The following is a 26,951-nucleotide window of genomic DNA, read 5'->3' on the forward strand; positions in this document are numbered from 1 at the left end:
TGGCCCTCCAGAATTTGCCAGACCATGCCGGCAGGGACGGATGGAATTTGGAGTCCAGCAACAACTGGAGGGCCACAGCCCCCATTACTATACAATGTGATCGGGTTCAACTAAGTACCAGGCAACACTAGGCCTGGGTGATGCATTGATACATCGCCCAGGGCCAGACCGCAACGGTGCTTTCACCCAGCAGTATATCGCAGGTGAAACCTCTGCCATTCCTGAGCTCCTCCGCCATGCGGAAGAATAAGCTGCGACGGCCGCAGCCTCACAAGGTGCTGGGGTGAAGCTACCTCAGGTCCCTCAGCGGGAGAGGCAGCAGTTTCACCGCAGGGATGTGTCCGATGCAACTCATTCCTTCCTCTGCTTTGCAACACCGCAAAGTGTATCACTGTATCATGATGTTTGGCTGGCATTGCATTACAATGTTGAAAAGCTGGCATCGCCCCAGCCCTAGGCGATGTGTCATATTGATTTCATGGGTAGTTGTGAGATAGGGATGAGCCCAAAGAATCAACATTCGGGCCTGGAGGAAGAATTCAGAAAATGGGAACTCCAGAAGAAGAAAAAAAGGCTGAAGAGCTGATCCAGACTGCTAGGCCTCCTCTAACGTGACTGCTTATATAGGGGTGCAGAGATGCAGTTGCCCCTCAGAATAGGGCAGGGAGAGGGTTGCCATCTGTAAAGCAAGATTTTGCCCGATGCCTCAAGCACCCTTTACAGAATAAAAAAAACAAAGCAGTTCTTCCAGAAGGTAGTTGTAGCAACAAATGTGATCCATCTGTGTTCTGGGGGAGTGCACCCCCCAAAAAAAGTACAGAGACACGCACACACCCCTCACTAAAGGACCACAGAGACAGAGCTCGGTTTAGATGGCTAAATGCAGTTTTATGAAGAGAAAGGGGTGGGGGTGGGGAAGAGTATGGTAGACGAACTTACAACTGGGGGGAGGATGAGGGATGTGCTACCCGCCCAGTGTGGCAGGAAGCTGCCATCTACAGGCCGGCCACAGTACTGCTCTTTCATGACTCCTGACGGGAGGGAGGGAGGGCGAGAATAAAACCGTCAAATTAAAAACATGCTAAATGAGTAAAAACTAAGGTGGGGTGGGGTGGGGGGGAATAACATCCACCCATTTTATCATGGGGGTGGTGGGGTCTGGAGAATGATGAAACTAAAAATTAGTTTCCCATCCTCATCTGTATTTACAGGGTAAAACACAAGTCGCTTTGTGGCTAAAACTGTTGAGTGTTGAGGGGCAGGTAGCAGATGCAGAAGAACCGCACTCTCCAAATGCCACCCCTCCCCAAACAAAGCGGGTCGCCCCAACCCCTCCCTTCCACACGCCCCACACACAGGAAAGGGGGCTGGGGGAGGGGGGCCCAGCCAAGCCTATTTGCATAAAGAAGGGCCATTCTTTTTGATTTTCCCCCCCCCTGGTGGTCAAGAGGGGGGGGAATCAGAGCGGGGGCATGGGCAAGCCAGACTTGTCCAGCCCCGCTATCTCCTTGGGGGGGCCTGGCTCCTCATCCATCTTGCGCCCGTGTTTTCGAAAGTACTTGTATCGCTGGACGTACGCCTTCACGAGGTTGTTCACTTTGACGGGGTTGATTTCGCCGCTCTTGCTGTGGCAGATCTAGAGGAGAATTGGAGGAGGACAAAACAGAGAGTCAATACTCTTTGAGCCCTCTCACCGTGGGCCTCCCCACTTCCAAGTCTCCCGCGTGACCCCAGGAGCCTCTTTCACCTTGTGGACGGCTTTACGCAGGATGTCCTTGTATTCTTCCTTGGTGATCTCCTTCTTCTGGTAATAGGGCTTGATGGCCAGCTTCACTTCCTCCACTGCCCGTTCCTGTGTGTGGAGCTTTTTCAGGTACTGCAGTGGAGCAGAGGCAGGAGAGTCAGCTGAAGCCGGGGCGCAAGGTGAAGTAAAGCTAGTTCTAAGGTATGTTGAGTGGGACGCAGGTGGCGCTGTGGGTTAGACCACAGAGCCTAGGACTTGCCGATCAGAAGGTCGGCGGTTCGAATCCCCGCGATGGGGTGAGCTCCCGTTGCTCGGTCCCTGCTCCTGCCAACCTAGCAGTTTGAAAGCACGTCAAAGTGCAAGTAGATAAATAGTGGAAGCTGTACGCCGGCTCCCTTGGCCAATAAAGTGAGATGAGCGCTGCAACCCCTGAGTCGGCCACGACTGGACCTAATGGTCAGGGGTCCCTTTATCTTTAAGGTATGTCGATGGCATGGCATAGGTGTGAGAGTGGGCTGATCAAGCCCTGCTCCTCTGTTGCTTGCAAGCAACGGTTCATTAGCCAAAATAGATACCTCTGTAAGAACATTCTTTCTCTTCCCCCAGGACAGGTGCTTTAAACCATCTATGGAGGGGGTCAAAGCACCTGTCCCAATACCAGGATTATGGACCATGGTCCACTGCTGAATATCTAGGAGAGGGCTTTAGCTCAGTGGTGCAGCATCTGCTTTCAATGCATGCAGAAGGTCCCGGGATTCAACCCCTGTCACCTCCAGGTAAGGCTGGGAGAGATCTCTGCTGCCAATCCTGAACGAGATGAGCCAATGGTTTGACTTGGCCTAAGGCAGATTCTCACATCCCTGGTGATGTTAGGTAAAGGGACCCCTGACCATTAGGTCCAGTCATGGCCGACTCTGGGGTTGCGGTGCTCATCTCGCTTTATTGGCCGAGGGAGCCAGCGTACAGCTTCCAGGTCATGTGGCCAGCATGACTAAGCTGCTTTTGGCGAACCAGAGCAGCGCACGGAAACGCCGTTTACCTTCCCACCGGAGCACTTTGAGGTGCTTTCGAACTGCTAGGTTGGCAGGAGCAGGGACCGAGCAACGGGAGCTCACCCCGGCACGAGGATTCGAACCGCCGATCTTCTGATTGGCAAGTCCTAGGCTCTGTGGCTTAACCCACAGCGCCACCAGCGTGCCTGTTGATTTTAGTGCTGGGCAACTGGCCTCAATCTGTGCTGCTTGGCGCAGAAGCGAGGAGCCTGTGGCCCTCCTGATGTTTCAGGACTCTCAAACTTCCGACATTCTGTAAGTAAGTTGGCCAGCAAGAAATCACTCAGAGTTAACTTTTAGCAAAACAGGAGCTGCACAGGAGTATCGGGCCTAATTAGCACAGCAACTCATCTCTGGTAGGGCTTACCCCAGGAGGCAGTTTTGGAGACTGAAGAAACCTGCACCTTCCCACAGCTGCCTAAGTCGCCTCCTCTCCAAGGTCCTTCCTAATCTGAGACTACACCAATGCGCCTGCCTTTGCTCCTCCCACTTTTTGCCTCTCCTGGGAGACCAGGGGCAGGGGAGCTTGTCAAAGCAGGAGAGGGAGACACCCTGGCTTCTTCACCAGTCTGACTAATCTCTGCCCTCCCTCCTCTCTCTGCCTCTGTTTCTGGACTTCTTTGTCACAGACTCCCTGCTCACTAAACCGTTACCCCTTCAGCTTTTGAACCCTCCTCTTCCCAGTCTTCTCCCTCTGGCTGCTCATTGGCGTGGCACCACCACTCCCTGGGCTCTGAGCCTTCTTCCCTTGGGGGTTCCCCAGCTGGTACATCCCATCCTTCTTCTGTGTCCAGCCAGTCCATGACACAAACCCAGCTGGCACGGACAATGGTAGTTAGGGCTGATGGGAGCTGGAGCCCAGCAGCTTCTGGAGGGCACTAGGCTGGGGAAGGCTTGCCTTAAAGCACCAGCTGCTTCGTTCCAAAACCAACCCCAGCTCTTACCTTGTCGCTGTCTCCGCGCCCTTCAGAGCTGGTGCTCCCCAGATCGGTGCCAGAGGAAGAGGCAAATATGGCTGCCGAGGGAGGGCATGACGAAGCCTGGCTCAACGTCCCGGGCAAGACTCCAGTGGGAGTGGTGGGGGTGGAGCCACAGCCTCCGAGAGGCAGGGAGCTCTGGAGCAGGTAGGAGACAGGCGGTACAGCCAAGTGCGAGGCAGGCGGGTGGGCTGGTGGTGCTGGAGGCTGAGGGGGGCCCAAGGAGGCAGTGGGCTTGGTGTGGGTCAGGATCTGGCAGGGGAAGGGAGGAGGAGATGGTTAAGACGGCATGCCATTGGCCTTCCATTTCTCCAAACTCAAGAGCTAGACGTTGGGATGCCACCCAGAAGCAATCAGGTAACTAGATGGGTATACCTGGCTGTGGATGGGACAGGGCGACCTGTCAATCACCCTTCCCTAAAAGATACCCCAATTGGGTGCAACTGCACACTGCAAAATCAGTAAGCAGGGCTGATGCTCCCTGTAAGAGCTTAGAGGAAGCTACACCTACCGGTGGCAGTTGAGGGAATAGTTACACAAGGCCTGAGGAACCTCTCTTTTGCTAAGGGCTGCATTTCTTTGAGGGCAATGTGTCAGGCCCCCAAGCCAAAGTGTGTGGGGCCAGCTCACACTTGCCAGAGGTCTGAATGTGTTGGTTGCAGAGGGCATTCCCTTCTCCTCCTATTCATTTTGGCTCCTACTACCACCATTTTCCTCTATTGCCTTCTTTCTTTCCCCTTGAGGCTCCCCCCAACCTCATGAAATTGGGCCTAGGACCATGTGTGCCTCACTCTTAGTGAGATAAACCCAACTCCCTTTACACAGGGAATCTGCATTGCCACTAGCCATGCCCCTGCTACAGCCACAAACACAACCTCCCCAAAGCTGATTTGTCTTCTCAGCCCAAACTGGGCATTGGAGACGCGTTCAATGGGTCCTACAATGACAGCTAAACACCGGCATCACCACTCGAGCAGGACTTTCAAAGCAATACGACTTCCTCAGTGTCTTTGGATGGCTTTCAATTCAAGAAAAACAGAAAATGACCAGACTTGATTTGGAGGAAGAGAAACTGGCTGCTGAATGTGGTGTAACAGCTGTACAGCTCCGAAACACCACGTGATTGAGAGGAAGATCTAGTTGTCACTGATGCCGGGTGGGGGGAACCCCAAACAATACATTCTGAGATTGCAAAGAATTTACAACCCAATCGCCCAAGTATATTCTGAAAGCAAACTCAACTTTGCTTGCTAGGGTTTGTTTCCAGGTAAGTGGTTACAGGGCTAGAGTCTCTGTTGAGTAATGCTTGTTTATTCAAATGGGTGATATGTTCACATCATCTTATTTTGCATATACCATGCTTTTTTTGTTGCTTTTTTAAAAAGCAGGTTCACATTAAATTTGGGAACTAGTCTGTCAAAGAGTAGAGGGGCAGAGGGAGGCCAGGAAGGACATGGCAGCCAGCTTGGGAGATGGAGAACCAGTTGTTGTCCTGGGAGAGATGAAGCCCCCATCTCTTCGCGCTGGAGAAGATAAAGCCCTCACTGTATGCAAGTCCTTTACCAGAAAACACCCATATACATCTAAGCATGTCCCTGCTACTATGAGAACCAGGAATCTAATAATAATAATAATTTTATTTTTAAAAGGAAGAGCTGCAACTCTCACAAGTGCCAGCTTCTGTGCTAGACAGCACACCTTGCTTTCGCGAGAATACACAGTGCTCTGTGCTTTGACACAACCCTTAAGTATGCAATGGTCATCTTTGTCTTGCCTTCCAAGAGGTTTGCACTTCGTCCCGTTTGTGTTATCAAGTCAGCCCCGCAACCTTCCACCTCCTGCCCTCCCCTCCCACATTATGGCTATAAAGGAGTTTCACATGCATTCCCAGAAATAACAGTTGCCGCAGCCAGATCTCTTGGCTGAATTTGAGGTTTTTGTACTGAAAATGCTACTTGTGGCTGTAACCCGATTGCCAACACCCTGTGATTTTTGGGTAGACCAATCTCCGTTATCTACACAATGAAAATGAATTGCAACAGTGGTTTTAACCATTTCAAACCTGCTCCGTACCTGATTGGTTGCTTGAATAAGCTCCTGGGCTTTTGCCCTGCTTGCAAGGTTGGCCTCTTCCATCTTGAAAAGCAGGGCAGTCACTAGGTTAAGAAACAAGAGGCTCAGAAACGGTTTCCCAAACAGGCATGGGGTGGGGGTGGAGAAGGGAGTGCAGGCGGACAATTAAGAGGTTCCTCACCTGATATACAGGCACTCAAGTCCTGAGTTTTCCCTTATCAAAGAGGGGGGTGGTCTGCTCTATAATTCCATTCTCTCCCCCCTCTCTGCCCACTCAGCATGGAAAAACAGCACCGGGGTGGGGGGAGAAATAAACTTGTAACTGAGATGGGGTTAAACATCCTATCACTGCCTAAATTCAATCCCACCCCTAGGTGCTCTTTAAAATATGCAGATCTCCTACAACACCTATAGTTAAGGCTTTAACACTGCTCTGCAGAGTTTAAAAACACAGATGCACTGAAAAATGAAAGCAGATCTATGAAAAGGGCTGTGCTCCTTGGCTCCAACTGTTAGCAGAGCTCGGAAGGTTCTGCTCCAAGGAACACAAGTTCCAGGTGCCTTTAAGGCAAAATGACCTACACTCAGAGGCATGTACTTTCCTTATGTGATTTCTCATGCTGGTAAGGTTCAGGTTTTTAATGAATTGGGAACTTTTGGTCGCACAAGTTATGGCTGAAGAGAAACACTTCATACCACCGCCCCAGTCCTCTGAATTTTTACCCTTCACTGGATGAGCAGTGCAGAATTTCAGGCTTTTATCGACAGCCCCAAGAAACATAACAAAAAGGTTGTGAAGACTGGCTGCGTTCAATATTTTGTGCATGGACAGTGAGGTTTTGTGGTGACCTGGACTTAACACTGGTTTAATCCTTCAAGACGCAGCAGTCTTTCAATATCTGGAGGTCTGTCATGCAGTAAACAGAGCAGACTTAGGCCCTTGGTCGCTCCAGAGAATCAGAACCAACAGGTGAGAACTGGGAGGGAAGCAGCTATCAGCTGGACGTTATGCTGATAGCGGTCCAAAATGGGAAAAGGCTTGCTTTGGGAGGCAGCAAACCCTCCTTTGGTGGAGGCATTTAAGCAGCTCCTGGTGGGCACCTGCCAGGGATGCTGCCCTTGCATCGTGCGCTGAGCAGAGTGGCGGAAGAGGTGAACTCTGAGACCTCTTCCAATTGTATGGGGACACAAAGGAGGCTCTACCTTCTGGGCAAGGACGGGGACAGCTTCCATAAGGCAAAGATCCATCAAGGGAAAAAATCAATGCCATTATGGCACGCAAGCAATACAGGGGTCTGCAGCCGTATTTCAGATTCATACTAAAACCACCAATGGCTGTGCTTTGGTAAAAGGGAGAAGAGGGAAGGAATACCTGGCCCTCGAGACATTATCAAAATGTGTTGATATGTTTCTGCTTCATTAGGATTTTGTTGTTTTGCATTGTGTTGTGTTTTAGCTTTGCTTTACAGTTTCCTGCTTGGAAACTGTTTTAGTATTAAGCAATGTAGAAATGCGTTAAAAAAGACCAATGAGTAGGGCTCCACGACAGCACTCCCTCCCCACTTCCCTGGCCCCATCCCAATACCTACATGCCAACACGCCACTGGTGCAGTCTACCCCACCCTGCAGGTTCCATGACATGGGGGCCGGTGGCTGGGGCAAGCTGCGAGGTGGGTGAGGGGGTGGCTGCAACGGCTGTTCCTCTTTGGTCTCGGACAAGCTGTCAGCTTCCGGCTCGTCTGCTGGCACCCTGGGGGGCTCGACGGGGGGCTCTTCAGGAAGGAAGGAGACATCGGGCGTCTTGCAGCTGCTGTCCACCGTCTGGGAGTCGGGCGTGAGCTCCTGGCCTGGGGCCAAGGGCTGCGGGCTGGGTGGTTTGGCGGTGACCTCCGATTTCTCTGAACCAGACCACGAGGGCTCCTCCTTGACCCTCAAGGGGCTGCTCGCGCCTTGACTGCAGCTGTCAGCTTTGGATTTCTTCAGCCCAGTCTTCACCTTGAGCTTCTTCTTCTTCTTGGGCTCGGAGGCACCCTTGGGCTTGACGCCCTTCAGCTTCTTCACGCCCATCTTGGCCTTCAGCCCTTTGACTTTCTTGGGTTTGAAGCCTGGCTCCTTGATGTCGGCGATCTCTCCTTGACCGGCTGCCGAGGCCCCAACCATCAGCACCTTCTCCTCCGACTTGAGGAAAGGCGAGCGGCTCTCCTTGTCGCGGCTGAACTTCACACCGATGGAACCCACCTCCTTGACCGACGTGGTACTGCTGACCCCTTCACGGATCAAAACAGCCACCTTGGACTGGAGCTTCACCTTCCGGCCTGAGCCCAACTTGCCACTTTCCTTGTGGCTTCCAGCTTTGATCTTTTTCCCAGTCTTGTCCCGATCCGGCCGGGCCTTTTTCTCCACTTTGGGCAACTCCTGCTGTTCGGAACAGGGCGGTCCCTCCTTCAACTTTTTTTTGTACTTATCGCGGGCACCAGGGCGCTCCTCCAAGTAGGCCCTCTTGCGCTCTTTCTCCTTAGGAACCTTCTGCTTGATGTCCTCCTCCGGCCGCTTGTCCTTGCGGGACGGGACCACGTCCTCCTTGGACGCTAGCCGTCCCCCGCCCGATTTGGATTCCTCCGCGGGCTCGCGGTCCGAGAAGCAAGCATCGAAGCTCAGCCCTTCGGAATCGTAAAGGACTTCCCGCTTAGCTCTCTCTGGCGTCTCCAAGAGCCCTTCCATTTTCTCCTGCTGGTTGACCGTGATGGTCCTCTTGATGGTGAAGAGGTCGTTGTCGTTGAGGTCCTGGATCGATGGGGGCACCACAGTCCGTGCATCTCTACGGCGTTCCATCAGGACCTTCTCAGACTTGGGCTCCTCTTGCAGGTGCACCTCCCGTTCCTTGTCCTTGGACAACCGATGGGAAGGGTGCTTCTCTCGCGAGTGAGACCGGGAGCGTTTCTTCTTCTTCCTGCCGCCATCCCCCCGATGTTTCTCTTTGTGTCTGCTGCGATGGGCACGGCTGCTGCTGCGTGACCGAGAGCGCCGGCCGCGGCGCTTCTCCTTTGACTTTGATCTCCTGCTCTTGCGCCGCTCGGCGGAGGTATGGGAGGAACCAACCGCAGACAAGCTGGTGCTGATCGACGGCGACCAGGACCGGGAGGCTCGGTGATGTGAGCGGGACCGCGAAGCCCTGTGGTGCGAATGCCGGCGCTCCTTGGATTTCGAGCGCGATTTGGATTTCTTCTTGGGGTTCCACGGAGAGACATAGGCCTCCTTGGTTTTCGAGGCCTTGCGCTCACGTGACCTTTTGCGCTCCCTTTTCGATTTCTTGCAGGAGCCGGAGCTCGAGCCGGAGTGAGACTTGGAGGCAGGGCGCTTGGGGGCTGGCGGAGGCGGCGGTGGCGGAGGCAGGGGCGAGGGGGCCCGATGATAGCGCTCTCGTCGCTGGGTCAGAATCTTTCTCCTCAAGTCCACGCCCTTCCAACGGGGGTCAGGCTGGCTCTCGCTGAAGTCAATCTGTAGGGCTCCCTCGTCATCCGAGTCGGCATGCAGCGACAGGAAGTCGTCTCCTTCGACCACCCGCAGGGTGCGCTGTTCGGCAGGCCGGCACCTGCTCCGGAAAAGTCGAATGGGGCTATAGCGCTCATCCTCTGGCTGGACAATCTCGCCTTCCTCAATTTCTGAGTCGCCGCCACCACTCCCGTCCCACTCCATGGATGACCGGCGCCCGGCCCGATGATGCCCGCCTCCTTTGGATGTCTTCTCACCACTCCTCAGCTTGGCGTTTCCAACAGTCACCACCTCCAGGGACACTTTCCCTTCCAGCTGCGGCTTGGTTTCAGCATCCAAGCGTCCTTTGGGGGCCAAGTCTACCACAAAGACCCGGCGGCGTGGCTCAGGGGCTTTAGCTTCCGCCTGCTCTGAAGGAAGCTCCTCAGGCAGAGTGGAATCGGCGCCAGGGGGCTCTTTGCCCTCGGGAAGCTCAGCAGAGCAGGCTGCCTCCGTTTCGTAATCCCTGCCGGCTTCCACCTCTGGCTCAGAATCTTCCTGCCCTTTGTCCGAGCTGGGGAAATCTTGGCTCAGGCTGTTTTCGTCGTAGATCCCAGCCAATGTTTCTGAGATGCGACTGATGCTGTGGGACATGTCCGGAGGGTGTTGGTCGTTGTCGTCTTCATCGTCGTCCTCATCTTCGTCATCCTCCTCGTGCGAAGGGGTGCTGATGGAGGAACTGGGGTTAGAGCCCGTGGGGTCAAAGGGGTCGTACTTCTGGTCATGCCGCCCACCCTCTGCCTCTTTGTGGGGAGAGTCGCCAAAGGCAAAATCACCATTGAGGTTATCCTCATCGGTCGGGTGGAAGGGATCATAAATATCTAAGTCTGGGGAGCGCATTGGGGGGCAGGGGTTTGAAGAGTCGCCGCCACCTTCGCCCGGCAGGCCCTGGTGGCAGGAGATTGAGGATGACGACGAAGAGCAGGATGATGAAGAAGAGGTGCTGGAATCGGCCTTGTCCAAGGAGTTGGCAGGAGGTGGCTGGGAACGCTGCTGGGATTCAGATTCCCGGCTGGCGGCGCTCTGCGGGCGCTGCTGCCCCCCGCTGGATACCCCCATGCCAGTACCCAGAGTCATGCCCAAGCAAGGTGAAGGAGAAGTCCTGTCTGCTTTAGGGGACTGCGAAACTTGGCTCCTGGCTAAAAGAGAAGTCCAAGGAGCCAGGTCCATTACAGGCAGAGTTCTGTGTGAGTCCAGAGGATAAGGCTGCTCTGAAAGGGAACGGTGCCCAAGGGGACACGAGTTACTTCCTCTCCAGCAAGGTGCAGATAATCCAAGGCAGGCTGCAGGGAGCAAAAACGGAAATCGTTAGGCGTGCATCCAAATTGGAAGAAGATGGGAATTTTTAAAAAAACACATAAAGGCCCTGTATCACATTCCACAACTGGTGCTTCACAGGAGTCAGGGTTCCGATATTTCCAATTCTGCTGCTATTGATATGGGTGTAAGCCTCAGATAGCATACTGTACTCCATTAGCCAGTACGGGCATCCAGCCCTGGAGCTGCCTAAAGCTGTAGCCAGCAACTTCAGAGTCTCAGTCCAAATCTCAAGCTACAGAGACCTGCGTTTCCACCAACTGCAGGATTTATCCTCACCATATCTGGGCTCAAGGTCCAAGGTCAGCAGAAAGGGAGAGGTGCCATTGCAGGGGACTGCCAGCAGGTCATATTGGGGCAGGATTGAGCAGCAGGGGTGGGGGGTCCCCTGAAATATGAGTATCTTTGTGGGTCCTGGGCCTAAGAGAAACTGGGTTGGAGCACTTGAAATAGAAGATCTTCTATCAGCACATACGCAATTATGAATGGGCTGGGGGAAGAGACCCAACACTGAAAAGAAACCGTTTTACTACCCTACCACCAAGTACGGCAGCCCATTCATTTCCCCCTGCTATGTATAAGATGGCAGGCTCTGGATGGGCAAGACACGGAACTTGCTGAATGGCACCGCCACCCTGGATCTTGCTAATACATCCTGCCTGACCCCCTCTCTATGGTTTACCATAGAATGTAGTTTCCATCCTAGAGAGTCACACCTGCATCCCTTTCCTCATCTGTCTCATTTTTTCTCGCAAATGTGCAGACACCCACCAGACTTCTGCATCCTCCAAGACAGATTTCTTCTCAAGATGCCAGACAAGGCGGCCACATCCCCCAGCCGCACCTCAGCCACCACCTCCACTTCTTCCATATCTTCATCCCCGCTGTCGAAAGAGGCAAAAAACAGAATTAGGAAGCGGATCTCGCACTGGCGACCCAGAGATCCCAATTTCCAGCACGGCATTCTAAGCCAGCCTTTTCCCAACCTGTTGCCCCCTAGATATTGGACACTGATCAGAAATAAGGGAAGTATTATTGTGGTCTGCACTAAACTCCACTGACTTGCAGACATAATTCAAGGCATTTCTGTCCCACGTACCTTAGAAATTTGTCTCGTTCCCTCTGGTCCAGTGTGATCCCTAAGCTCTGCTTGGCAGTGTCTAAAGCCTTGAGGGGACCTGGGTCATGATCCAGCAGCTTCTCCCCCTTAGTTGAGCTCTCTTTCCACAGGGGACTGCATAGAAGTAGTCAATACTATTCTATTTGCCAGGGCAGTAGCTCATGAAAGCCCCTTTTCTGCTACAAAGCCATTTGGCTTCTGCAATTTCCCCTCCATCTGCAACTGCACTCAGATTTAATTCCCAAGTTCCTAAAAAGGATACTTTGATACGTGCATTTTACTGCTTGACGCACTTCTGAATTTAATTTGCCAACAGGCTTATGTTTCTAAAAGCCTCGTTATTACCGTTATCCTGCCAGCTGTGCAGCTCCGATGTTTTACAGAACTTCTACTGAATGGTAGAATTTCAGAGCTTTTACTGTGAAGCTCTAGACTGCAGCCACAAGAATGGGTACTTGCCTTCCCTGAGATGGAGATAGTTGCCCTATAGGAGTCCCACTTACTAAACTGCCTGAGTTCCTACGGAGCTCTCTACTCCCTGCGGCAAATGGTAAGTCCACTCCAGGTAGTCACAGACTCCAGCCAAGTCAGGCACCACACCAGAAGAAGGAGCCTCAAGGACCTGGAGGAAGGAATAGGAAAATAAACAAGTGCTGAATAATTGGGACCCTCCGGTTATATATGCTAAGGAAGAATTAGGCAATGCTGGTAATTGTCATGGGGTGATAGCCAACAAAGTCATTTTCAGAGCAGACTTATATTGTTAAAAAAACAGTGGATGCAAGTTGTTTAATTTCACTGACCTAATGGGTCTACTTTGAAAATGAATAATGTTACTGATCATCCACATATTTTATGTGCTTTTGAATGGTATGAATTATATGATAAAGAGTAAATTAACAGGAATCATGTGTGTCTTATCTCCAAAGAAAATACCGATTTACCAAATATAACAATTGTAACAGAACATGGGGCTGGTAATGCCAAGGTTGCAGGTTTGATCCCTGTATGGGAGATCTGCCATATTCCTGCATTGCAGAGGGTTGAAGATCCCCAGGGTCCCTTCCAACTCTATACCAGTGTTTCCCAACCTGTGTTCCGCGGCACACTAGTGTGCCGCGAGACTTTGCCTGGTGTGCCGTGGGAGGGAGGCGGGCTCCATGTGCTTAGAGCAACAGGCTGCCGCCCCAAGCCTCGCGCGCCCGACGGGAGCTCCTGCCGGGTGCGCAAGGCTTGCAGACACTCGCCCGAAGCACGGGGCACCCTCCGGAGGGCTCCGCGTGCTTCGGGCAACAGGCTGCCGCCCCAAGCCTCGCGCGCCCAGCGGGAGCTCCTGCCGGGCGCGCAGGCTTGCAGACACTCGCCCGAAGCACGGGGAGCCCTCCGTAGGGCTCCCTGTGCTTCGGGCAACAGGCTGCCGCCCCAAGCCTTGCGCGCCTGGCAGGAGCTCCTGCCGGGCGCGCAAGGCTTGCAGACACTCGCCCGAAGCACGGGGAGCCCTCCGTAGGGCTCCCTGTGCTTCGGGCAACAGGCTGCCGCCCCAAGCCTTGCGCGCCTGGCAGGAGCTCCTGCCGGGCGCGCAGGGTTGCAGACACTCGCCCGAAGCACGGGGAGCCCTCCGTAGGGCTCCCTGTGCTTCGGGCAACAAGCTGCCGCCCCAAGCCTTGCGCGCCTGGCAGGAGCTCCTGCCGGGCGCGCAGGGTGGCAGACACTCGCCGGAAGCACGGGGAGCCCTCCGTAGGGCTCCCTGTGCTTCGGGCAACAGGCTGCCGCCCCAAGCGGCATATAGTCAATATAGGCACAGAGTTAATTTTTTAAACATTTTCTAATGGTGGTGTGCCTCGAGATTTTTTTCATGAAACAAGTGTGCCTTTGCCCAAAAAAGGTTGGGAAACACTGCTCTATACAATTCTATGAACTCAAAATGTACTGAGTTTAACAACTATACTTTGTAGTCAAATCATATTTTCACTTTGTAATATTTTCTCTTTTTAACAGAATTTTGTATTTTTTAGTTTTTTTGTATTCTTGGATGATGATGATGATAATAATAATAAGAGGCCAGAAGGTAACCAGAAGCTGGCATCAACACACAGGCCAAGACCTTAAATTCCTCCTCTAAAGAATGCTGGGGAAAGAAGGAAGCACAACACCATGACAGGCCCACATTCACAACAGAAAACCCACAACTGTTCACAGATGAACAATCATCATCATCACCATCGTTTTATAGTATTTTTATGCTGCCTTTCCACAATTAAAACTATGCTCAAGGTGGCTTACAACATGACAAGATTTACATAATTACAAACATAACAGAAAACATAAATAAAACACATCAAAAAGTACACAACCTAATGGAAACAATTTCCAGATAAATTGTAAGATCTAAAACTAAAGATACAACAATATCCATAACAGCATCAGTTCTCTCAACCCCCGTAAACAATACTCCAGTCCAAGAGTCTGTTCAACAGCCTGAGCTTTTGTAGCTGGAGTCAGTCAGCACTCCACTCTCCCAGGCCACATGGGAACGGGCCAGTAAGTCAGGGTGCAGGTCATCCAGGGCTCACAGCCAACATGGTCTCATTTAAAACAGCACAGATAAAAATTAAAAACAATTTTACAAAGGAGCCCTCAGTGCTAAGCAGCAGCAGTCCTTAAGAGCCTGTCAGGCCCTGCCCCAAGCCAGGCGGAAAGAGGCAAGGGTGAGGCCCTTCAGGCCCTCAGCAGGCCCCATCACTGAAGAAAGGAGGTGAGCACACCATTCACCAGAATTTATTTGCCCTGTAAGACCAAACCCATGTGTAGTTGACCCCAGTGCATTAGGAATCTCCAGCAGTCACACTGTTTGGCCCTTGCACAGATCTGCAACGGAACCTGCAAACTTTCCAGTGTTAACACATTATAATAGGGATGCAGTGTTTACAGTATGAAACTGCCAACATACCTCACCCATTGTGGCATTCCTATCGCAGGCCAGTGCAGGGTCCCCAGTTCCCAGCCAGGTACCTCCGAGTCCTTCGGATCTGGAGCTCTTGCACCATTTCCTCCGGCTTGTGTGCTTGCATTCAGCATCTGAAAAAAAGAGAGGCAATGAGAGCAAGAAGGAACCCACTAGAAAGGTATGACATGCCTGCTTTGCAGGGATATACTACTCTAAAAAGCACCTGCACATGAACTATACAGGTAGCTGAACTCTTGCCATTACACAGCCCAAAGACTGGATGACTTCTTTCTTTCTTTTGCTTTGCAAATTCTCATTTAAAAAAGAGTCCATACCCTAGGACTGCTTATCACAAACAGTGAACGACCACAAATCTTAGAGGATGCACTCTTTGCTTATGAGCACATGAAACGCCTTGCTAGATCAAATCAAGATCCCGTCCATGAGATCCACCAGAAATGGGATAGTGGCTCACCTGTAGGCCACAATCAAACTTCTACCTCAGTACTAAAGAGTCATGCCCTGGGAATCCTTAGATCTTAGCTCGGTCATGAACTTGCTGGGTAAAGTAAAGGTAAAGGGACCCCTGACCATTAGGTCTAGTCATGACCGACTCTGGGGTTGCAGCGCTCATCTCGCTTTATCGGCCGAGGGAGCCGGCATACAGCTTCTGGGTCATGTGGCCAGCAGGACTAAGCCGCTTCTGGCAAACCAGAGCAGCACACGGAAACGCCGTTTACCTTCCCGCCGAAGTGGTACCTATTTATCTACTTGCACTTTAACATGCTTTCGAACTGCTAGGTTGGCAGGAGCAGGGACCGAGAAACGGGAGCTCCCCCCATCGCGGGGATTTGAACCGCCAACCTTCTGATTGGCAAGTCCTGGGCTCTGTGGTTTAACCCACAGCGCCACCCGCGTCCCTAGAACTTGTTGGGTAGCCTGAGATAAATCAGTAACGGTTGGTATGAGGAGGACTTTGAGCATTTAGTGAAAAGCATTAACAAGGATTACTAAGATCACATGAAACTTCCTCTAGACCAGTGATGGCCAAACTTGGCCCTCCAGCTGTTTTGGGACTACAATTCCCATCATCCCTGACGACTGGTCCTGTTAGCTAGGGATGATGGGAGTTGTAGTCCCAAAACAGCTGGAGGGCCAAGTTTGGCCATCACTGCTCTGACAGTCAAACCATTGGCCCATCTAGCTCAGTAATGTCTTTTAACTGGCAGTGTTTCTACCTGAAGAATCCGGGGACTGAACCAGGGATCATCTGCATGATGAGCCTCCCCCTTCAGGGCCCACCTCCTCTCGACTAGCTGTGGATAACAGTTGTGCTCTTTTAAACCCTGCAGACACCAGCTTTAAGAAATACAGACATAGATGTATGTATGTTTATATATTCTAGATCTCTTGCCAGTTTGTGCCTCTTGAAGGGAAAGATGCTGGTATTATTGGAAAGCTCAATGCTCCCTGGTCTTGAAGTCATTGCAGGCACTGAGAAGCAATTCTGAATATTTGCGTTGCCCTGGAAAACTAGGCACATGAAAATAACCAGAATGTGGCAGCTAGACTGGTGACCGGGAGCAGCCACCGAGACCACACCGGTCCTGAAAGACCTACATTGGCTCCCAGTATGTTTCCGAGCACAATTCAAAGTGTTGGTGCTGACCTTTAAAGCCCCAAATGGCCTCGGTCCTGTATACCTGAAGGAGCGTCTCTACCCCAATTGTTCAGCCAAGACATTGAGGTCTAGCGCTGAGGGCCTTCTGGCGGTTCCCTCATTGCAGGAAGTGAGGTTACAGGGAAGCAGGCAGAGGGCCTTCTCAGCTGTGGCTCCCTCCCTGTGGAACGCCCTCCCACCAGATGTCAAGGAAATAAAGAATGATCTGCCTTTTAGAAGATATCTGAAGGCAGCCCTGTTTAGGGAAGTTTTTAATGTTTGATCGTGTTTTTAATATTCTGTTGGGAGCTGCCCAGAGTGGCTGGGAAAACCCAGCCAGATGGGTGGAGTAAAAATAATATATTGTTATTACTATTATTATTAGGCGCATTAAGCACCTATAATTTAGTTCAGGTTTTTTATTGGTGAACATCAGGCACCTTGTGGATAGACATTTTTATTTTTTTTAGTAAATAAAAGAAGCATGTGGCTTTAACTTAAGGAGAATGTGACTAGCTCAGTGGAAGAATACACCTGTTGGATGCTGGAAGTCCCTGGGTTCAATCCCTGGCGTCTCCAGGTAGGGCTGGGAGGGACCCTTGTCTGAAACTCTACCAATCAGAGCAGACAACACTGAACTAAATGGGCAACTGATGCGACTTGGTAAAAGGCAAGTTCTCGTTCTCCACCGCTCCTCCCCACAAAAAGCTCACATCCCTCAAGCCTGGTCTGAGATTTGCTATGTTCATATTGAATTGTGATGTTCACAGCAGAGGCGCCTATTGCTGAAAGTGCAACTAATCCACCCGACGAACTTATTGGTCCCTTCGCTCCTTGGTTTGCCTCTTGATTTTGAGTTACCTTTCTCACTGGCTGGATCCTGCAGTTCACCTGGCAGGCCGCTGCCCACAGCTTGCTGCAAAGCTTTCTGCAAGGACAAAAAAAACAAAACACCTTAGCTCTTGCTGAGAAACATCCAGTACTGCAACTGCCAGAAGCCCAACTGAATGTGACCGGCTAGCTTTCATGGCAGTCATTGGATGGGTTTGCACAGGGACAATCAATGGGGCAAGACTCAAAGGCTGACATGAAACCAAGACAGAAATCTTATACATGAGAATCTTGCAAAATAAAACAAAAACTGCCCAAGAACTTTGGAGATCTTGTTTCCAGCCTAAGCGCCACTTTAAGAAACGTCAGAAAAATGATAACAAGCAAGCTATTAAACTGCAATACTGGACATAAAGCTCACATTAAGGATGTTGTTAAATATACACATTGAGTGATGAATGGCTCATCATTAAAAAAGAATGATTCGCTAGAAACAGTGCAGGTTGTCAAAAATAAATCTTTCGTTGTCCAGAATTAATGTTGCTGAGTATTTTTGATGACACCAATGTAAATATATTGTTTAAAAATGATTTATATATATGATCTTGGGAGTAAGAATAGTAACTGCAATTCAATGGAATCATCTTACACTGGATGCTTGGTATCACCAGCTGCAGATTATGACAAGGACTACAACATTCAGTTTTTATACAATTTGACATTCCTTTATGACATATACAATGGAACCACCACTTTCAAGACAACAGGTCACAAGCCTGGCAAATCTGGAATTACACATGATGATCTGATAACGTTGATTGTCTTCACTTGGACTTTATTATTTCAACTCTTTCAAGTGCCTATTTTATAATTTTGTTTTTTGTCTTTTAATTTTTGCCCATAGTTACCCCTGTTCTCTGATTTATATACATTATAATATAATAAAAACCTAACCCAAAAATTGAACGGAGATAGATGATTTTTATTAAAACCAGACTTGCAAATTGCCACAAATGTGGGGCAAGTAGAAACCACCCCTAAGAAGCCAGCATTGATCCAGAATTTCTGCTTTGTAGCTTTGTAGCCAGGACTTTAAAAAATTAACCAAAATCCATTGCATGTGGTCTTCTCTGCACTCAAATGTGCTTTCAGCACCCAAGGCTGAGCCAATACCTTGAAGTTTGAACCCGAAGCCTTCTGCTTGGTTGTCACCGTCACCTGTCTCATTTATCTTGTGCCTATCCAATGATCCAAGATCAGGGTCTCAGCTCAATTAGTTGTGCAAGTTTGCAGCTGTAGGCTGTTTTTTCCCTTCCCGCTACATTCTTCTGCATGCCCCAAGGCCAAGTATATTTTAATGTTTGCTCTTTATCTCTTAGGAGAAAAGGCTTCAAAATACGCTTCCTGAATGCATGTTGGTTCCAGACTTCCCTGTCCCTAGGACATTTCTTTTAGAAGTAATTATTAATTAAGCGTATTAAATGCACAATGGATGGCTGATAAAAGAGGAAATCTCACCAAGTTTCAAGATGAGACTTATTTCCAAGTAAGTGCACAGAGGATAAAAATCTAACTACATGAACTTAAACATGTCTGCAAGCAAGTCTTCCAAAAAATGAAGCCCTGATGCTTTTTTAAAAAGTGATATTTTATTGAACAATTTTCAACTATAAAGCATTTAAGTGATTCCAAAAGAAAAAAAGCCACAAATTTGTTTAAAAGGGGGGGAGGGAGAGCATTATATGAATATATATGAAAAATACCCTGACCCACACATTAATTTATAAATTTGATATTATTATCCTATTACTAATGTAAATATTAATAGTCTACTACATTTTGTATGTAGAGCCCCCAATGCTTTAAATGAATCTCTTTTTCTACTAACTTCTGTTCTGACAAAAGTGAGACTCCTGGGGAGGGGAAATTAACCGCAGCAGAATTCTTACGAAGAAGAAAATATTGAGGTATCACACTACATATTGAAAGATTTTGTTCAGATGTTTTCCACAAATGCTACTGCTTGTGAAGAACCTAAGAATTAGTGTGTGATATACTGCTGTGTTCTACTGGTACTATTTAATTTCATTAAAAAGGTCATACTACTTTGTGAATGTCACACATCCAAGAGCTTTGTCCAAGTTTCCATGTGGACACTAAAATAATATATGAATGGCCTGCTATACGCACTTTTCTGGGGTAAGCACCAATGAAAATGGTTCAGACTTCCTTTCAATCGTATACAAGATTGGGTTGCACATATAATGTCTGGGCAAAAAATTTTTATTCATTGTTGGCAAGAGCTGCTTATTACATCGATGGGGAAATAGAATCATAGAATTGGAAGAGACCACAAGGGCCATCGAGTCCAACCCCCTGCCAAGCAGGAAACACCATCAGAGCACTCCTGACATATGGTTGTCAAGCCTCTGCTTAAAGACCTCCAAAGAAGGAGACTCCACCACACTCCTTGGCAGCAAATTCCACTGTCAAACAGCTCTTACTGTCAGGAAGTTCTTCCTAATGTTTAGGTGGAATCTTCTTTCTTGTAGTTTGGATCCATTGCTCCGTGTCCGCTTCTCTGGAGCAGCAGAAAACAACCTTTCTCCCTCCTCTATGTGACATCCTCTATGTGACATCTCCCTCCTCTATGTGATATTTGAACATGGCTATCATATCACCCCTTAACCTCCTCTTCTCCAGGCTAAACATGCCCAGCTCCCTTAGCCGTTCCTCATAGGGCATCGTTTCCAGGCCTTTGACCATTTTGGTTGCCCTCCTCTGGACACGTTCCAGTTTGTCAGTGTCCTTCTTGAAGGACAGTATTTCTCTGCTTTTCAACTCCTTCTACCCTCCAAACCCAAAACAGTTGTTTTCTGAACCGTTATTTTTCAAGCTCTAAGACTAAGCGGAGCCTGTTTTGCTGAAAGCTGGTTAAGCAAGAAGCCACATGTGTGGGCTGGCGAGTTTTACAATTTCTGTATCCTTATCTGCAAGGCCAATTTTTTTTTTTTAATGCTCTTCTACAGATTTTTCTTTCTTTCTGGAACGCCACACCAGCTGGCAGAACTAAACAAACAGTTCCACAGAACAATTGGCAAGCACCAAGAGAGAAGTTAAAAGAACAACAATGCGCAAGTGAGGGAGAGGTGGAAAAGAAAACAAAGAAATTACGGTTTCTGAAGTCAAATGTAGGACGGAATGAAAGAAAAAAATATTTAATTCAAGTAAACTCTACATGGCAGTGATGTGTACTTTAAAAAAAAGAAAAACATAGCAGCCTAAACATATTTCTGTAAGGAAAGCCTAATGATTGATTTATAATACTGTTAGGGAGGAAGCAATTACTGTGACACACATACAAAAAAGCCATGTGCAACCAGAAAAACACTTCACGTATGGATAGAAAAAAAATCATCCTGATACACGTATACAGGCAGTGACCATTTTAGCTGTGTTCAATTGTCCTGATGTGCAGGTGTTTTTGGAACCAGAAGAGGGGAGAACGGGGCAGAGTGGGCTTATACAGAACCCCCATGCAAAATGGTCACTGCCTATATTAGCTTCGTTTGGATACCACAGTAAACCATGGTTTTATCATGGCAGGAATGAGCTGCAATAAGCTTCAAATCGCACTTCGCACACTCTACACACAACACCAGCAGGAGGAAACTGAACTGCTTTCAATGGCAAATAAGCCCAGTTTAGGGTTTGGACATGACACTAAACGGGGGTTAGTATTAACTATGATCTGTTGAAATAAGCCAGCTTCATAGCTTATGAAGCTACCTTGCTTTAACTAGCCACATTTAAACTTATCCTAACACTCAAGACACAATCCTGAACTGTGGCTAACCGCAATCGAACACATAAGCTTCCAATTTCCTCCTTTGCACCAGTGAAGAGAGGTGTAGCAGAAAAAGCATAAACCCATAAACATTAACTATATACCACTGTTTATCATTACATTTGAATCGGGCAATTGTATGACAACCCTTTGGAATTTGGTGTTTGGGTTACACAGGAGGCTGCAATGGGAAAGGAAGTCTCCCAAAAACACAAGTATGTGCACGGTCCTTTTGGATCTCAGCCAATATGATGAATTTTCATGTTTAGGAATTGACACAAAAGTAAACGAAAAGTTTTATTTTCAGGTTAAAAAACTAAGCAAGTCTAGCAATGTATCCAAATACATGCAAGTAGATCTATGAAACTCTTTCCATATTAAGAAAGCAAGAGTCAACTTAACAGACTGCTTTCTCTGTGGAGGGTGAACCTTCTCATTGTGAGGCTGCCTCGTTTTTCAGTATCCACTCTCTCTTTACTATTGCCCAGCAGACTTATTTCACATGGAAACTATTTTGTGCTGAGATACGTTGTGGTCATAAAAATTTGGGGACGGAACTCCTATACAGCACCTTGAAAATGGTAGAGGAAGGGGGGATAACAATATGAATTATGATTCTGCATGATAATGATTCTCATTTATCTGCAGTGAGCCCATTCACAATGTCCATTAAACTTGTTTTCAGAACAAAACCACATCATTCAAGATCTCCAGCCTTGCTATTTGTCCAGTATCTTTAACAAATAGCTGTTTGGCAGCTATCAAAAAAAGTGTGTGAACAGGTTGAGTGAGAGCTCTTGCTTTTTAAGAGGATGTTAGTCCCACATTCTCCGAACTTCATTTTCAGATTCCTGTGGTTGTAGCTGACTGTGTAGAATAGGGAAGGGCCATACGCTGTTGGGACTACAATTCCCATCATGCTTGACCACTGGCCATACTGGCTAGGGCTGATGGGAGCTGGGGTCCTTCTCACTGCCCATTCCTGATCCAATGGCAGGAAGCCACTCAGTCCAATGTCAACCTCTTCCAGATTGCCACAACCCCTTCTTGGTGTATTCATTAACGTGCCATGTACATCTTTAATCAATACATAATTTCAGTACTTGCTACATGCCCATAAAGGGGTTGAACTGGAAAATACACTGGACTAACTTTTGTAAGAAAGAAACAGGGGAGAGAATCTCCAAATACCCAACTGCTTACTTTGCATATGTTAACTTAACTGTCCTACTTTCGTAAACACGTCTGCATCTACAAAGCAGCACAATGCGGTAATACAAATTAATCCTCTGAGCAAAACCACCACTAATGGCTCAAAATGGACCTATTATTTGTGCTCAACCTCAAGGAACCACAGGCTTCCCAGCAATAACTACTCATTCAAAATATAAATATTAAGCAATGCCTATGCCCATCACTCCAGCCCACAACCCCTTGAGAAACCGAGCAGTCATTACCAGAATGATAGCTTGGCCAGCACAGAGGGCACCCGATTGGTCCCAATCTGCATCGAGAGAAGGTTCACTGGCTGGCTTCTCGCCACCTCGTGCAGGATCCTCCCTTACTGGGGGGCGTCGATTCTCCTCCTCTTCCATGTCTGCAGGAGCTGCAAATCCTAGATATTGACGGAGTGAGACATTAGCGACTGACAATCCAGTTTCTGACCTACCTATCCTCTTCAGATACAGCCTGTTCAATTAGACTAGATGAAATACAGTCCCTTTGCATAGAACTCTGAATTCCGGACACCCAGTCCGCAACAAGTCCCCATCCCACCCTCCCCCTCCCCCAGCCCCCAGAACGCGACCCAGAGCCATGCCGAAGCTGCGTGCAGCTTTGGCATCGCTCTGGGAGCTTGCGGGGCTGGGGGAGGGGGAAGCCCTCCGCCAGCCTCCAAACCAGGTCCCTCGAGTTTGCGGGGCTGGCGACGGGGAGGAGCAGGCTTCTCCCCCCCCCCCCTGCCAGCCTTCTAACCAAGTTGGGGGACAGCGGGATGGCGGCGTTCCGCCTCCCCGCTGTCTCCCAAGCTTGTGGGGCTGGCGATGGGGCTCTCCTGAAGCCTGGAGAGCGAGAGGGAAAAAGTGCGTGCTATAGGGCGAAAAATACGGTATTTCAGTGTTCCAGTTATGCTTTTCTAATTGTTGCCCAATGGAAGTAGCTAAAACGCCATGGCAGCATATAAGCCATTTGCCTCACCTGAGGTTTGCATATTTAAATCAGTAAGACATCACCTAAGTCAGGCTCAGCCAGAGGAAAGGCTTCCTACTGCACAGCCAGATCACAGTCTCCTGCCAGCACTCCCTTTGAGAAGGGAAATGTTCCAGGTTATTTTCTGAGCCAGCTTCAACATCAAGAAAGCAGCTCGGTTTCATACCCTGTTTTGTGAACCAAATAGGTAATAAACATAATACTAAAAGAAGAGTGTACGCGGGCATATCTAAAATTACTTTTGTTTGTGTGGAGCAGTGTGCTCTTAAGTGAAGATAGTGGGAGAAGCGAATACAGTGATTGCAGTGTCCTTAAGATCGACAATGATAATGTGCTAGAACCCCGCTGATTAGCTGATTTATAGTTCAATACATTTAAGCATTTGCTTATTTTAAAATAAAGTTGTCATTATACGTGTAGCCTGTTAGGAGCCCAGTATTCCAAGTTCCTTTCCACCTACACCAAGAATGGGGTGGCCGTCCAGTTATTGATGGACTCCAACTCACACAGGCCCAACCAGCATGGCGAGAGGTCAAGGATGATGGGAGCTGTAGTTCACCAATATCTGAAAGGCCACATATTTCCCATCCCTGAGTCTGACTTTCACTCAGTAAATTCCCCCACTTTCTAATCATCACAGACTACCCACCCACACATAAATAATTCTTCTCTGCTGCACCATTCTTTCACAAGAGCTGACTCTCTAAGTTTTATAAACCCTGATCCTTATCTTATCTTCTCAGCTCAGAACACTAGTGCCTTCCCCACCATTCCTAGACTTAAATAATTTGCTTTCTAATTTCCTTTCTAATCAGAATAAACTTGAACAGCATCAGATGTTGAGGCTGTCCCAAGACATAGAAACTTTGGTAGAATGACCAGGATCCAGGTTTGAAACTAGTAGAATGTTGGTTTCTTTGGGAGATCTACAAATCCTAGATATGTGGGGTGTGTGAAGGTATGTACAAACGTATTTTCTAGTCTTAAGTAGGTATGGATAAATGAGACTTAAAAAGACCTGTTAATCCTCAATCCCCTATTTACCTAAACAATTATTTGGTTAAATTGCACAATTTTGTGCTAGATTCTAAATACTAACAGACCCAAAAGACAGGTAAAGTTTTAAGCATAGAGAGTTAGAAGCAACCTTTCAGATCATCTGCCCAATCCTCTGCTTCAGACATTCTACGTCTAAAAATTGCTATTAAGTTGCTTATCCAACATTTCCTTAAAAACCTTCCATCAATCCTCTGCCACCCACCTTCTCACCACATGGCACTGAAAAACCTTCCCATTCTCTTATTTTTCCATTTGGAACCTCACAATTCTCCTGTCATTTCACCCTGGACATGCCGTTCCATCAGCTTACCAACCAAGATCCCACAGCCCATTGATGACACCACATTTGGGGCAATCCACGAGCCTTCTATGCCATCTTCAGCCACAAAAAGCACCCTTAACCATAGCCGCATCTCAGGTCCACAACTCCCATTATAGAATTTACCTGACCATCAACTGCTGCAGCTCAGGGATAAAGAGGCTATGTTTTCCGTGCAAAAGGTCCTAGGCTTCAGTCCTCGGCAACTCCAGTCCAAAAGTAACGGACAATGAGAGAAAAAAATCCCTGCCTGCGATTCGAGAGACTCTCTCAAGAGTAGACAACGCTATGTCAGGTGTCCAAACATTTTGTCCCGGAATGGCGAGATAAATTCTATTTAGTCTAACTGATGCTATCCAGTTCCCTTTCCCAGGGTCAAATCAGCTCCTCCTTACCCAAGTGACACAAGAAAGGACCTTGACTGCCACCAACAACCCCAAATGAACCCCCATCCGTCTCTAAGCCATACTAAAACAACCCCCCACAACCACCCATCTTCTTCCACATGCCTCAAACCCCTCTGCTCCACCGTTTCCCTCCATGTACAGCCCCAGAAGCAGGCGCACACCCCCTTGACTGCCCTCTTCCCCCTTTCCCAGGGGGTGCAAACAAAGCCCTATCCGCTGCCTGTATAGTGGGGGTGAGGGGGGAGCGCCAAGCCCCACTGACCCCAGCAGCGCTTCTCCTCAGGTTAGGTGGGCGCAGGATGGATGCCGCCCCACAAGCATCGCTTCCCCACAGATCTCCTCACAATACGACCCCCCCAATACTGTTTTAATACTGAAACAAGACAAGGCACGGGGCTCGCCCCCCCCCCCACGACAGCTGCTCCTCCTTTAGGGCTTACGGGAATGGCCTCCAAGCCAAAATGAACCCACCCCACACCCCCGACCAACCCGCCGCCCCCCGGATCCCCCGACCCCACATCACGTCCTTAACGGGCGCGCTCCGAGGCCTTCTCCGCCCGTCACCGCTACTTTAAAACAACCGAACACCCCCATTATTATTATTACTGTATAATTTTTTTATGCCCTCGCCTCTGCATTGCGTACACTTAATTTTCGCCCCCCCCCCCGCACACAAATAGACGCCCGGCGCAAATAAAATAAATAAATATATGTATACAAACACACTTTTTTTTTTTTGCACACATACATACACGCGCGCTCGCACACCAGCCCCGCGAAAGACCCTTTGGCCGGCAGCCCCTCCCGAGCCATTGCCATAATTACCCAGCTCCACCGGGAAGCTAGGCCTTTCCGCCCGCCCACTTCAACACAAGAGGAGGAGGAGGCGGAGGAAGAGAAGGAGGCGCGGCCGCTGCTGCCGCCGCCGCCGCCGCCAACACTGTCCGGGCCCGGCCTCTGCGGCAGCCATTTTACTCCGCTCGGCTCCGCGGCGGAGAGGGAGGGGCCTCCGAGAGAGGGCGGGCCCCGTGGCATTCTGGGAGATGAAGTCCGCTCCCGGAGAGCCCCTCGTAGAACGCGACGGAGTCCAGGACTCCAACGACCAGAATGCCTCGAGGCGGCACGGGGAAAAGGTGCGGGGTGGGTAGGGAGCGCGCAGGGCGTGATGGGGGATGTAGTTTGCGAGCCGCGCCGCTGACGGAGCCTTGTATGGAGCGGAGGCCGCTCCCCTCACTGCGAGGGCCGAGGGGCTGCAGTCTTAGCTGAGCGGGGACGTGGGTGGGAGAGACTGTTTTTGTCCCATGATGCAGTGTAATTTCATGTGAGTCAGGAATCTTCTTGACAGGATCCTGGAGGTGCCTGGGATTGAACCTGGGTTATTTGCTAGTACAGCCCTTTCTCATATCTGTCCCTTTAAAAAAGCTCTTATTTCCACTTCCTTCACTAACAGCCCAATCCCTCCAACTGCATGACCCTTGATTCTGTGTTGCTTGCAAGATCTCCCTGCATGTGATTATCTTGCATGTGACTTTTGATTATTATTATTTTTTAATGTGGTTTTTCAGCAAGATGCCCCTGCTTTCTGCGTGTGCATGTGTGCTTAATTACATATAAACACATCTCTAGTGATACGCCCACAGCACTCGGTGAATCGGAGGTGAAGGAAATGGGCTTAAGGCGGCATGATCTGCACTTTTGATCACGGTCGGCGCTTCTCCAGACGCCTCTCCCAGACAGGCAGCAGTTCCCCCGACGCGGGGATGCATTTCCACGCTTGCGCCGCTTTTCTGCCCCACCGCCTTAAGTTTCGTTGCAGGACTTTGCAAGCATCTGTTCTGCACCCAGAAAAGCGACCGAAA

General features: G+C 49.3%; 1 protein-coding gene across 3 annotated transcripts; it reads right to left on the bottom strand.

Annotated features, from left to right (window-relative positions):
• Positions 1-867: 867 nt before the first annotated feature.
• Positions 868-26,127, bottom strand: SCAF1 (SR-related CTD associated factor 1). 3 transcript variants are annotated; one of them, XM_083710409.1, is made up of 11 exons: positions 25,918-26,127; positions 22,557-22,714; positions 17,283-17,349; positions 14,765-14,892; positions 12,318-12,436; positions 11,466-11,578; positions 7,436-10,660; positions 5,847-5,929; positions 3,741-4,025; positions 1,748-1,876; positions 868-1,636 (listed from the first exon to the last, which is right to left on the bottom strand). In XM_083710409.1, the coding sequence occupies exons 2-11, from the start codon at positions 22,692-22,694 to the stop codon at positions 1,460-1,462; spliced, it is 4,464 nt and encodes a 1,487-aa protein (XP_083566535.1). In that variant the 5' UTR covers positions 22,695-22,714; positions 25,918-26,127; the 3' UTR covers positions 868-1,459. The 3 variants fall into 3 exon arrangements, with proteins under 3 accessions (XP_083566535.1, XP_083566536.1, XP_083566537.1); XM_083710410.1 differs by having other exon boundaries at positions 25,841-25,950; XM_083710411.1 differs by lacking the exon at positions 25,918-26,127 and adding an exon at positions 24,812-25,368.
• Positions 26,128-26,951: the final 824 nt, after the last annotated feature.

The sequence above is a fragment of the Podarcis gaigeae genome (genome assembly GCF_964106915.1).
Source record: "Podarcis gaigeae genome assembly, chromosome: 13".
NCBI classification, from domain to species: Eukaryota; Metazoa; Chordata; class Lepidosauria; order Squamata; family Lacertidae; genus Podarcis; species Podarcis gaigeae.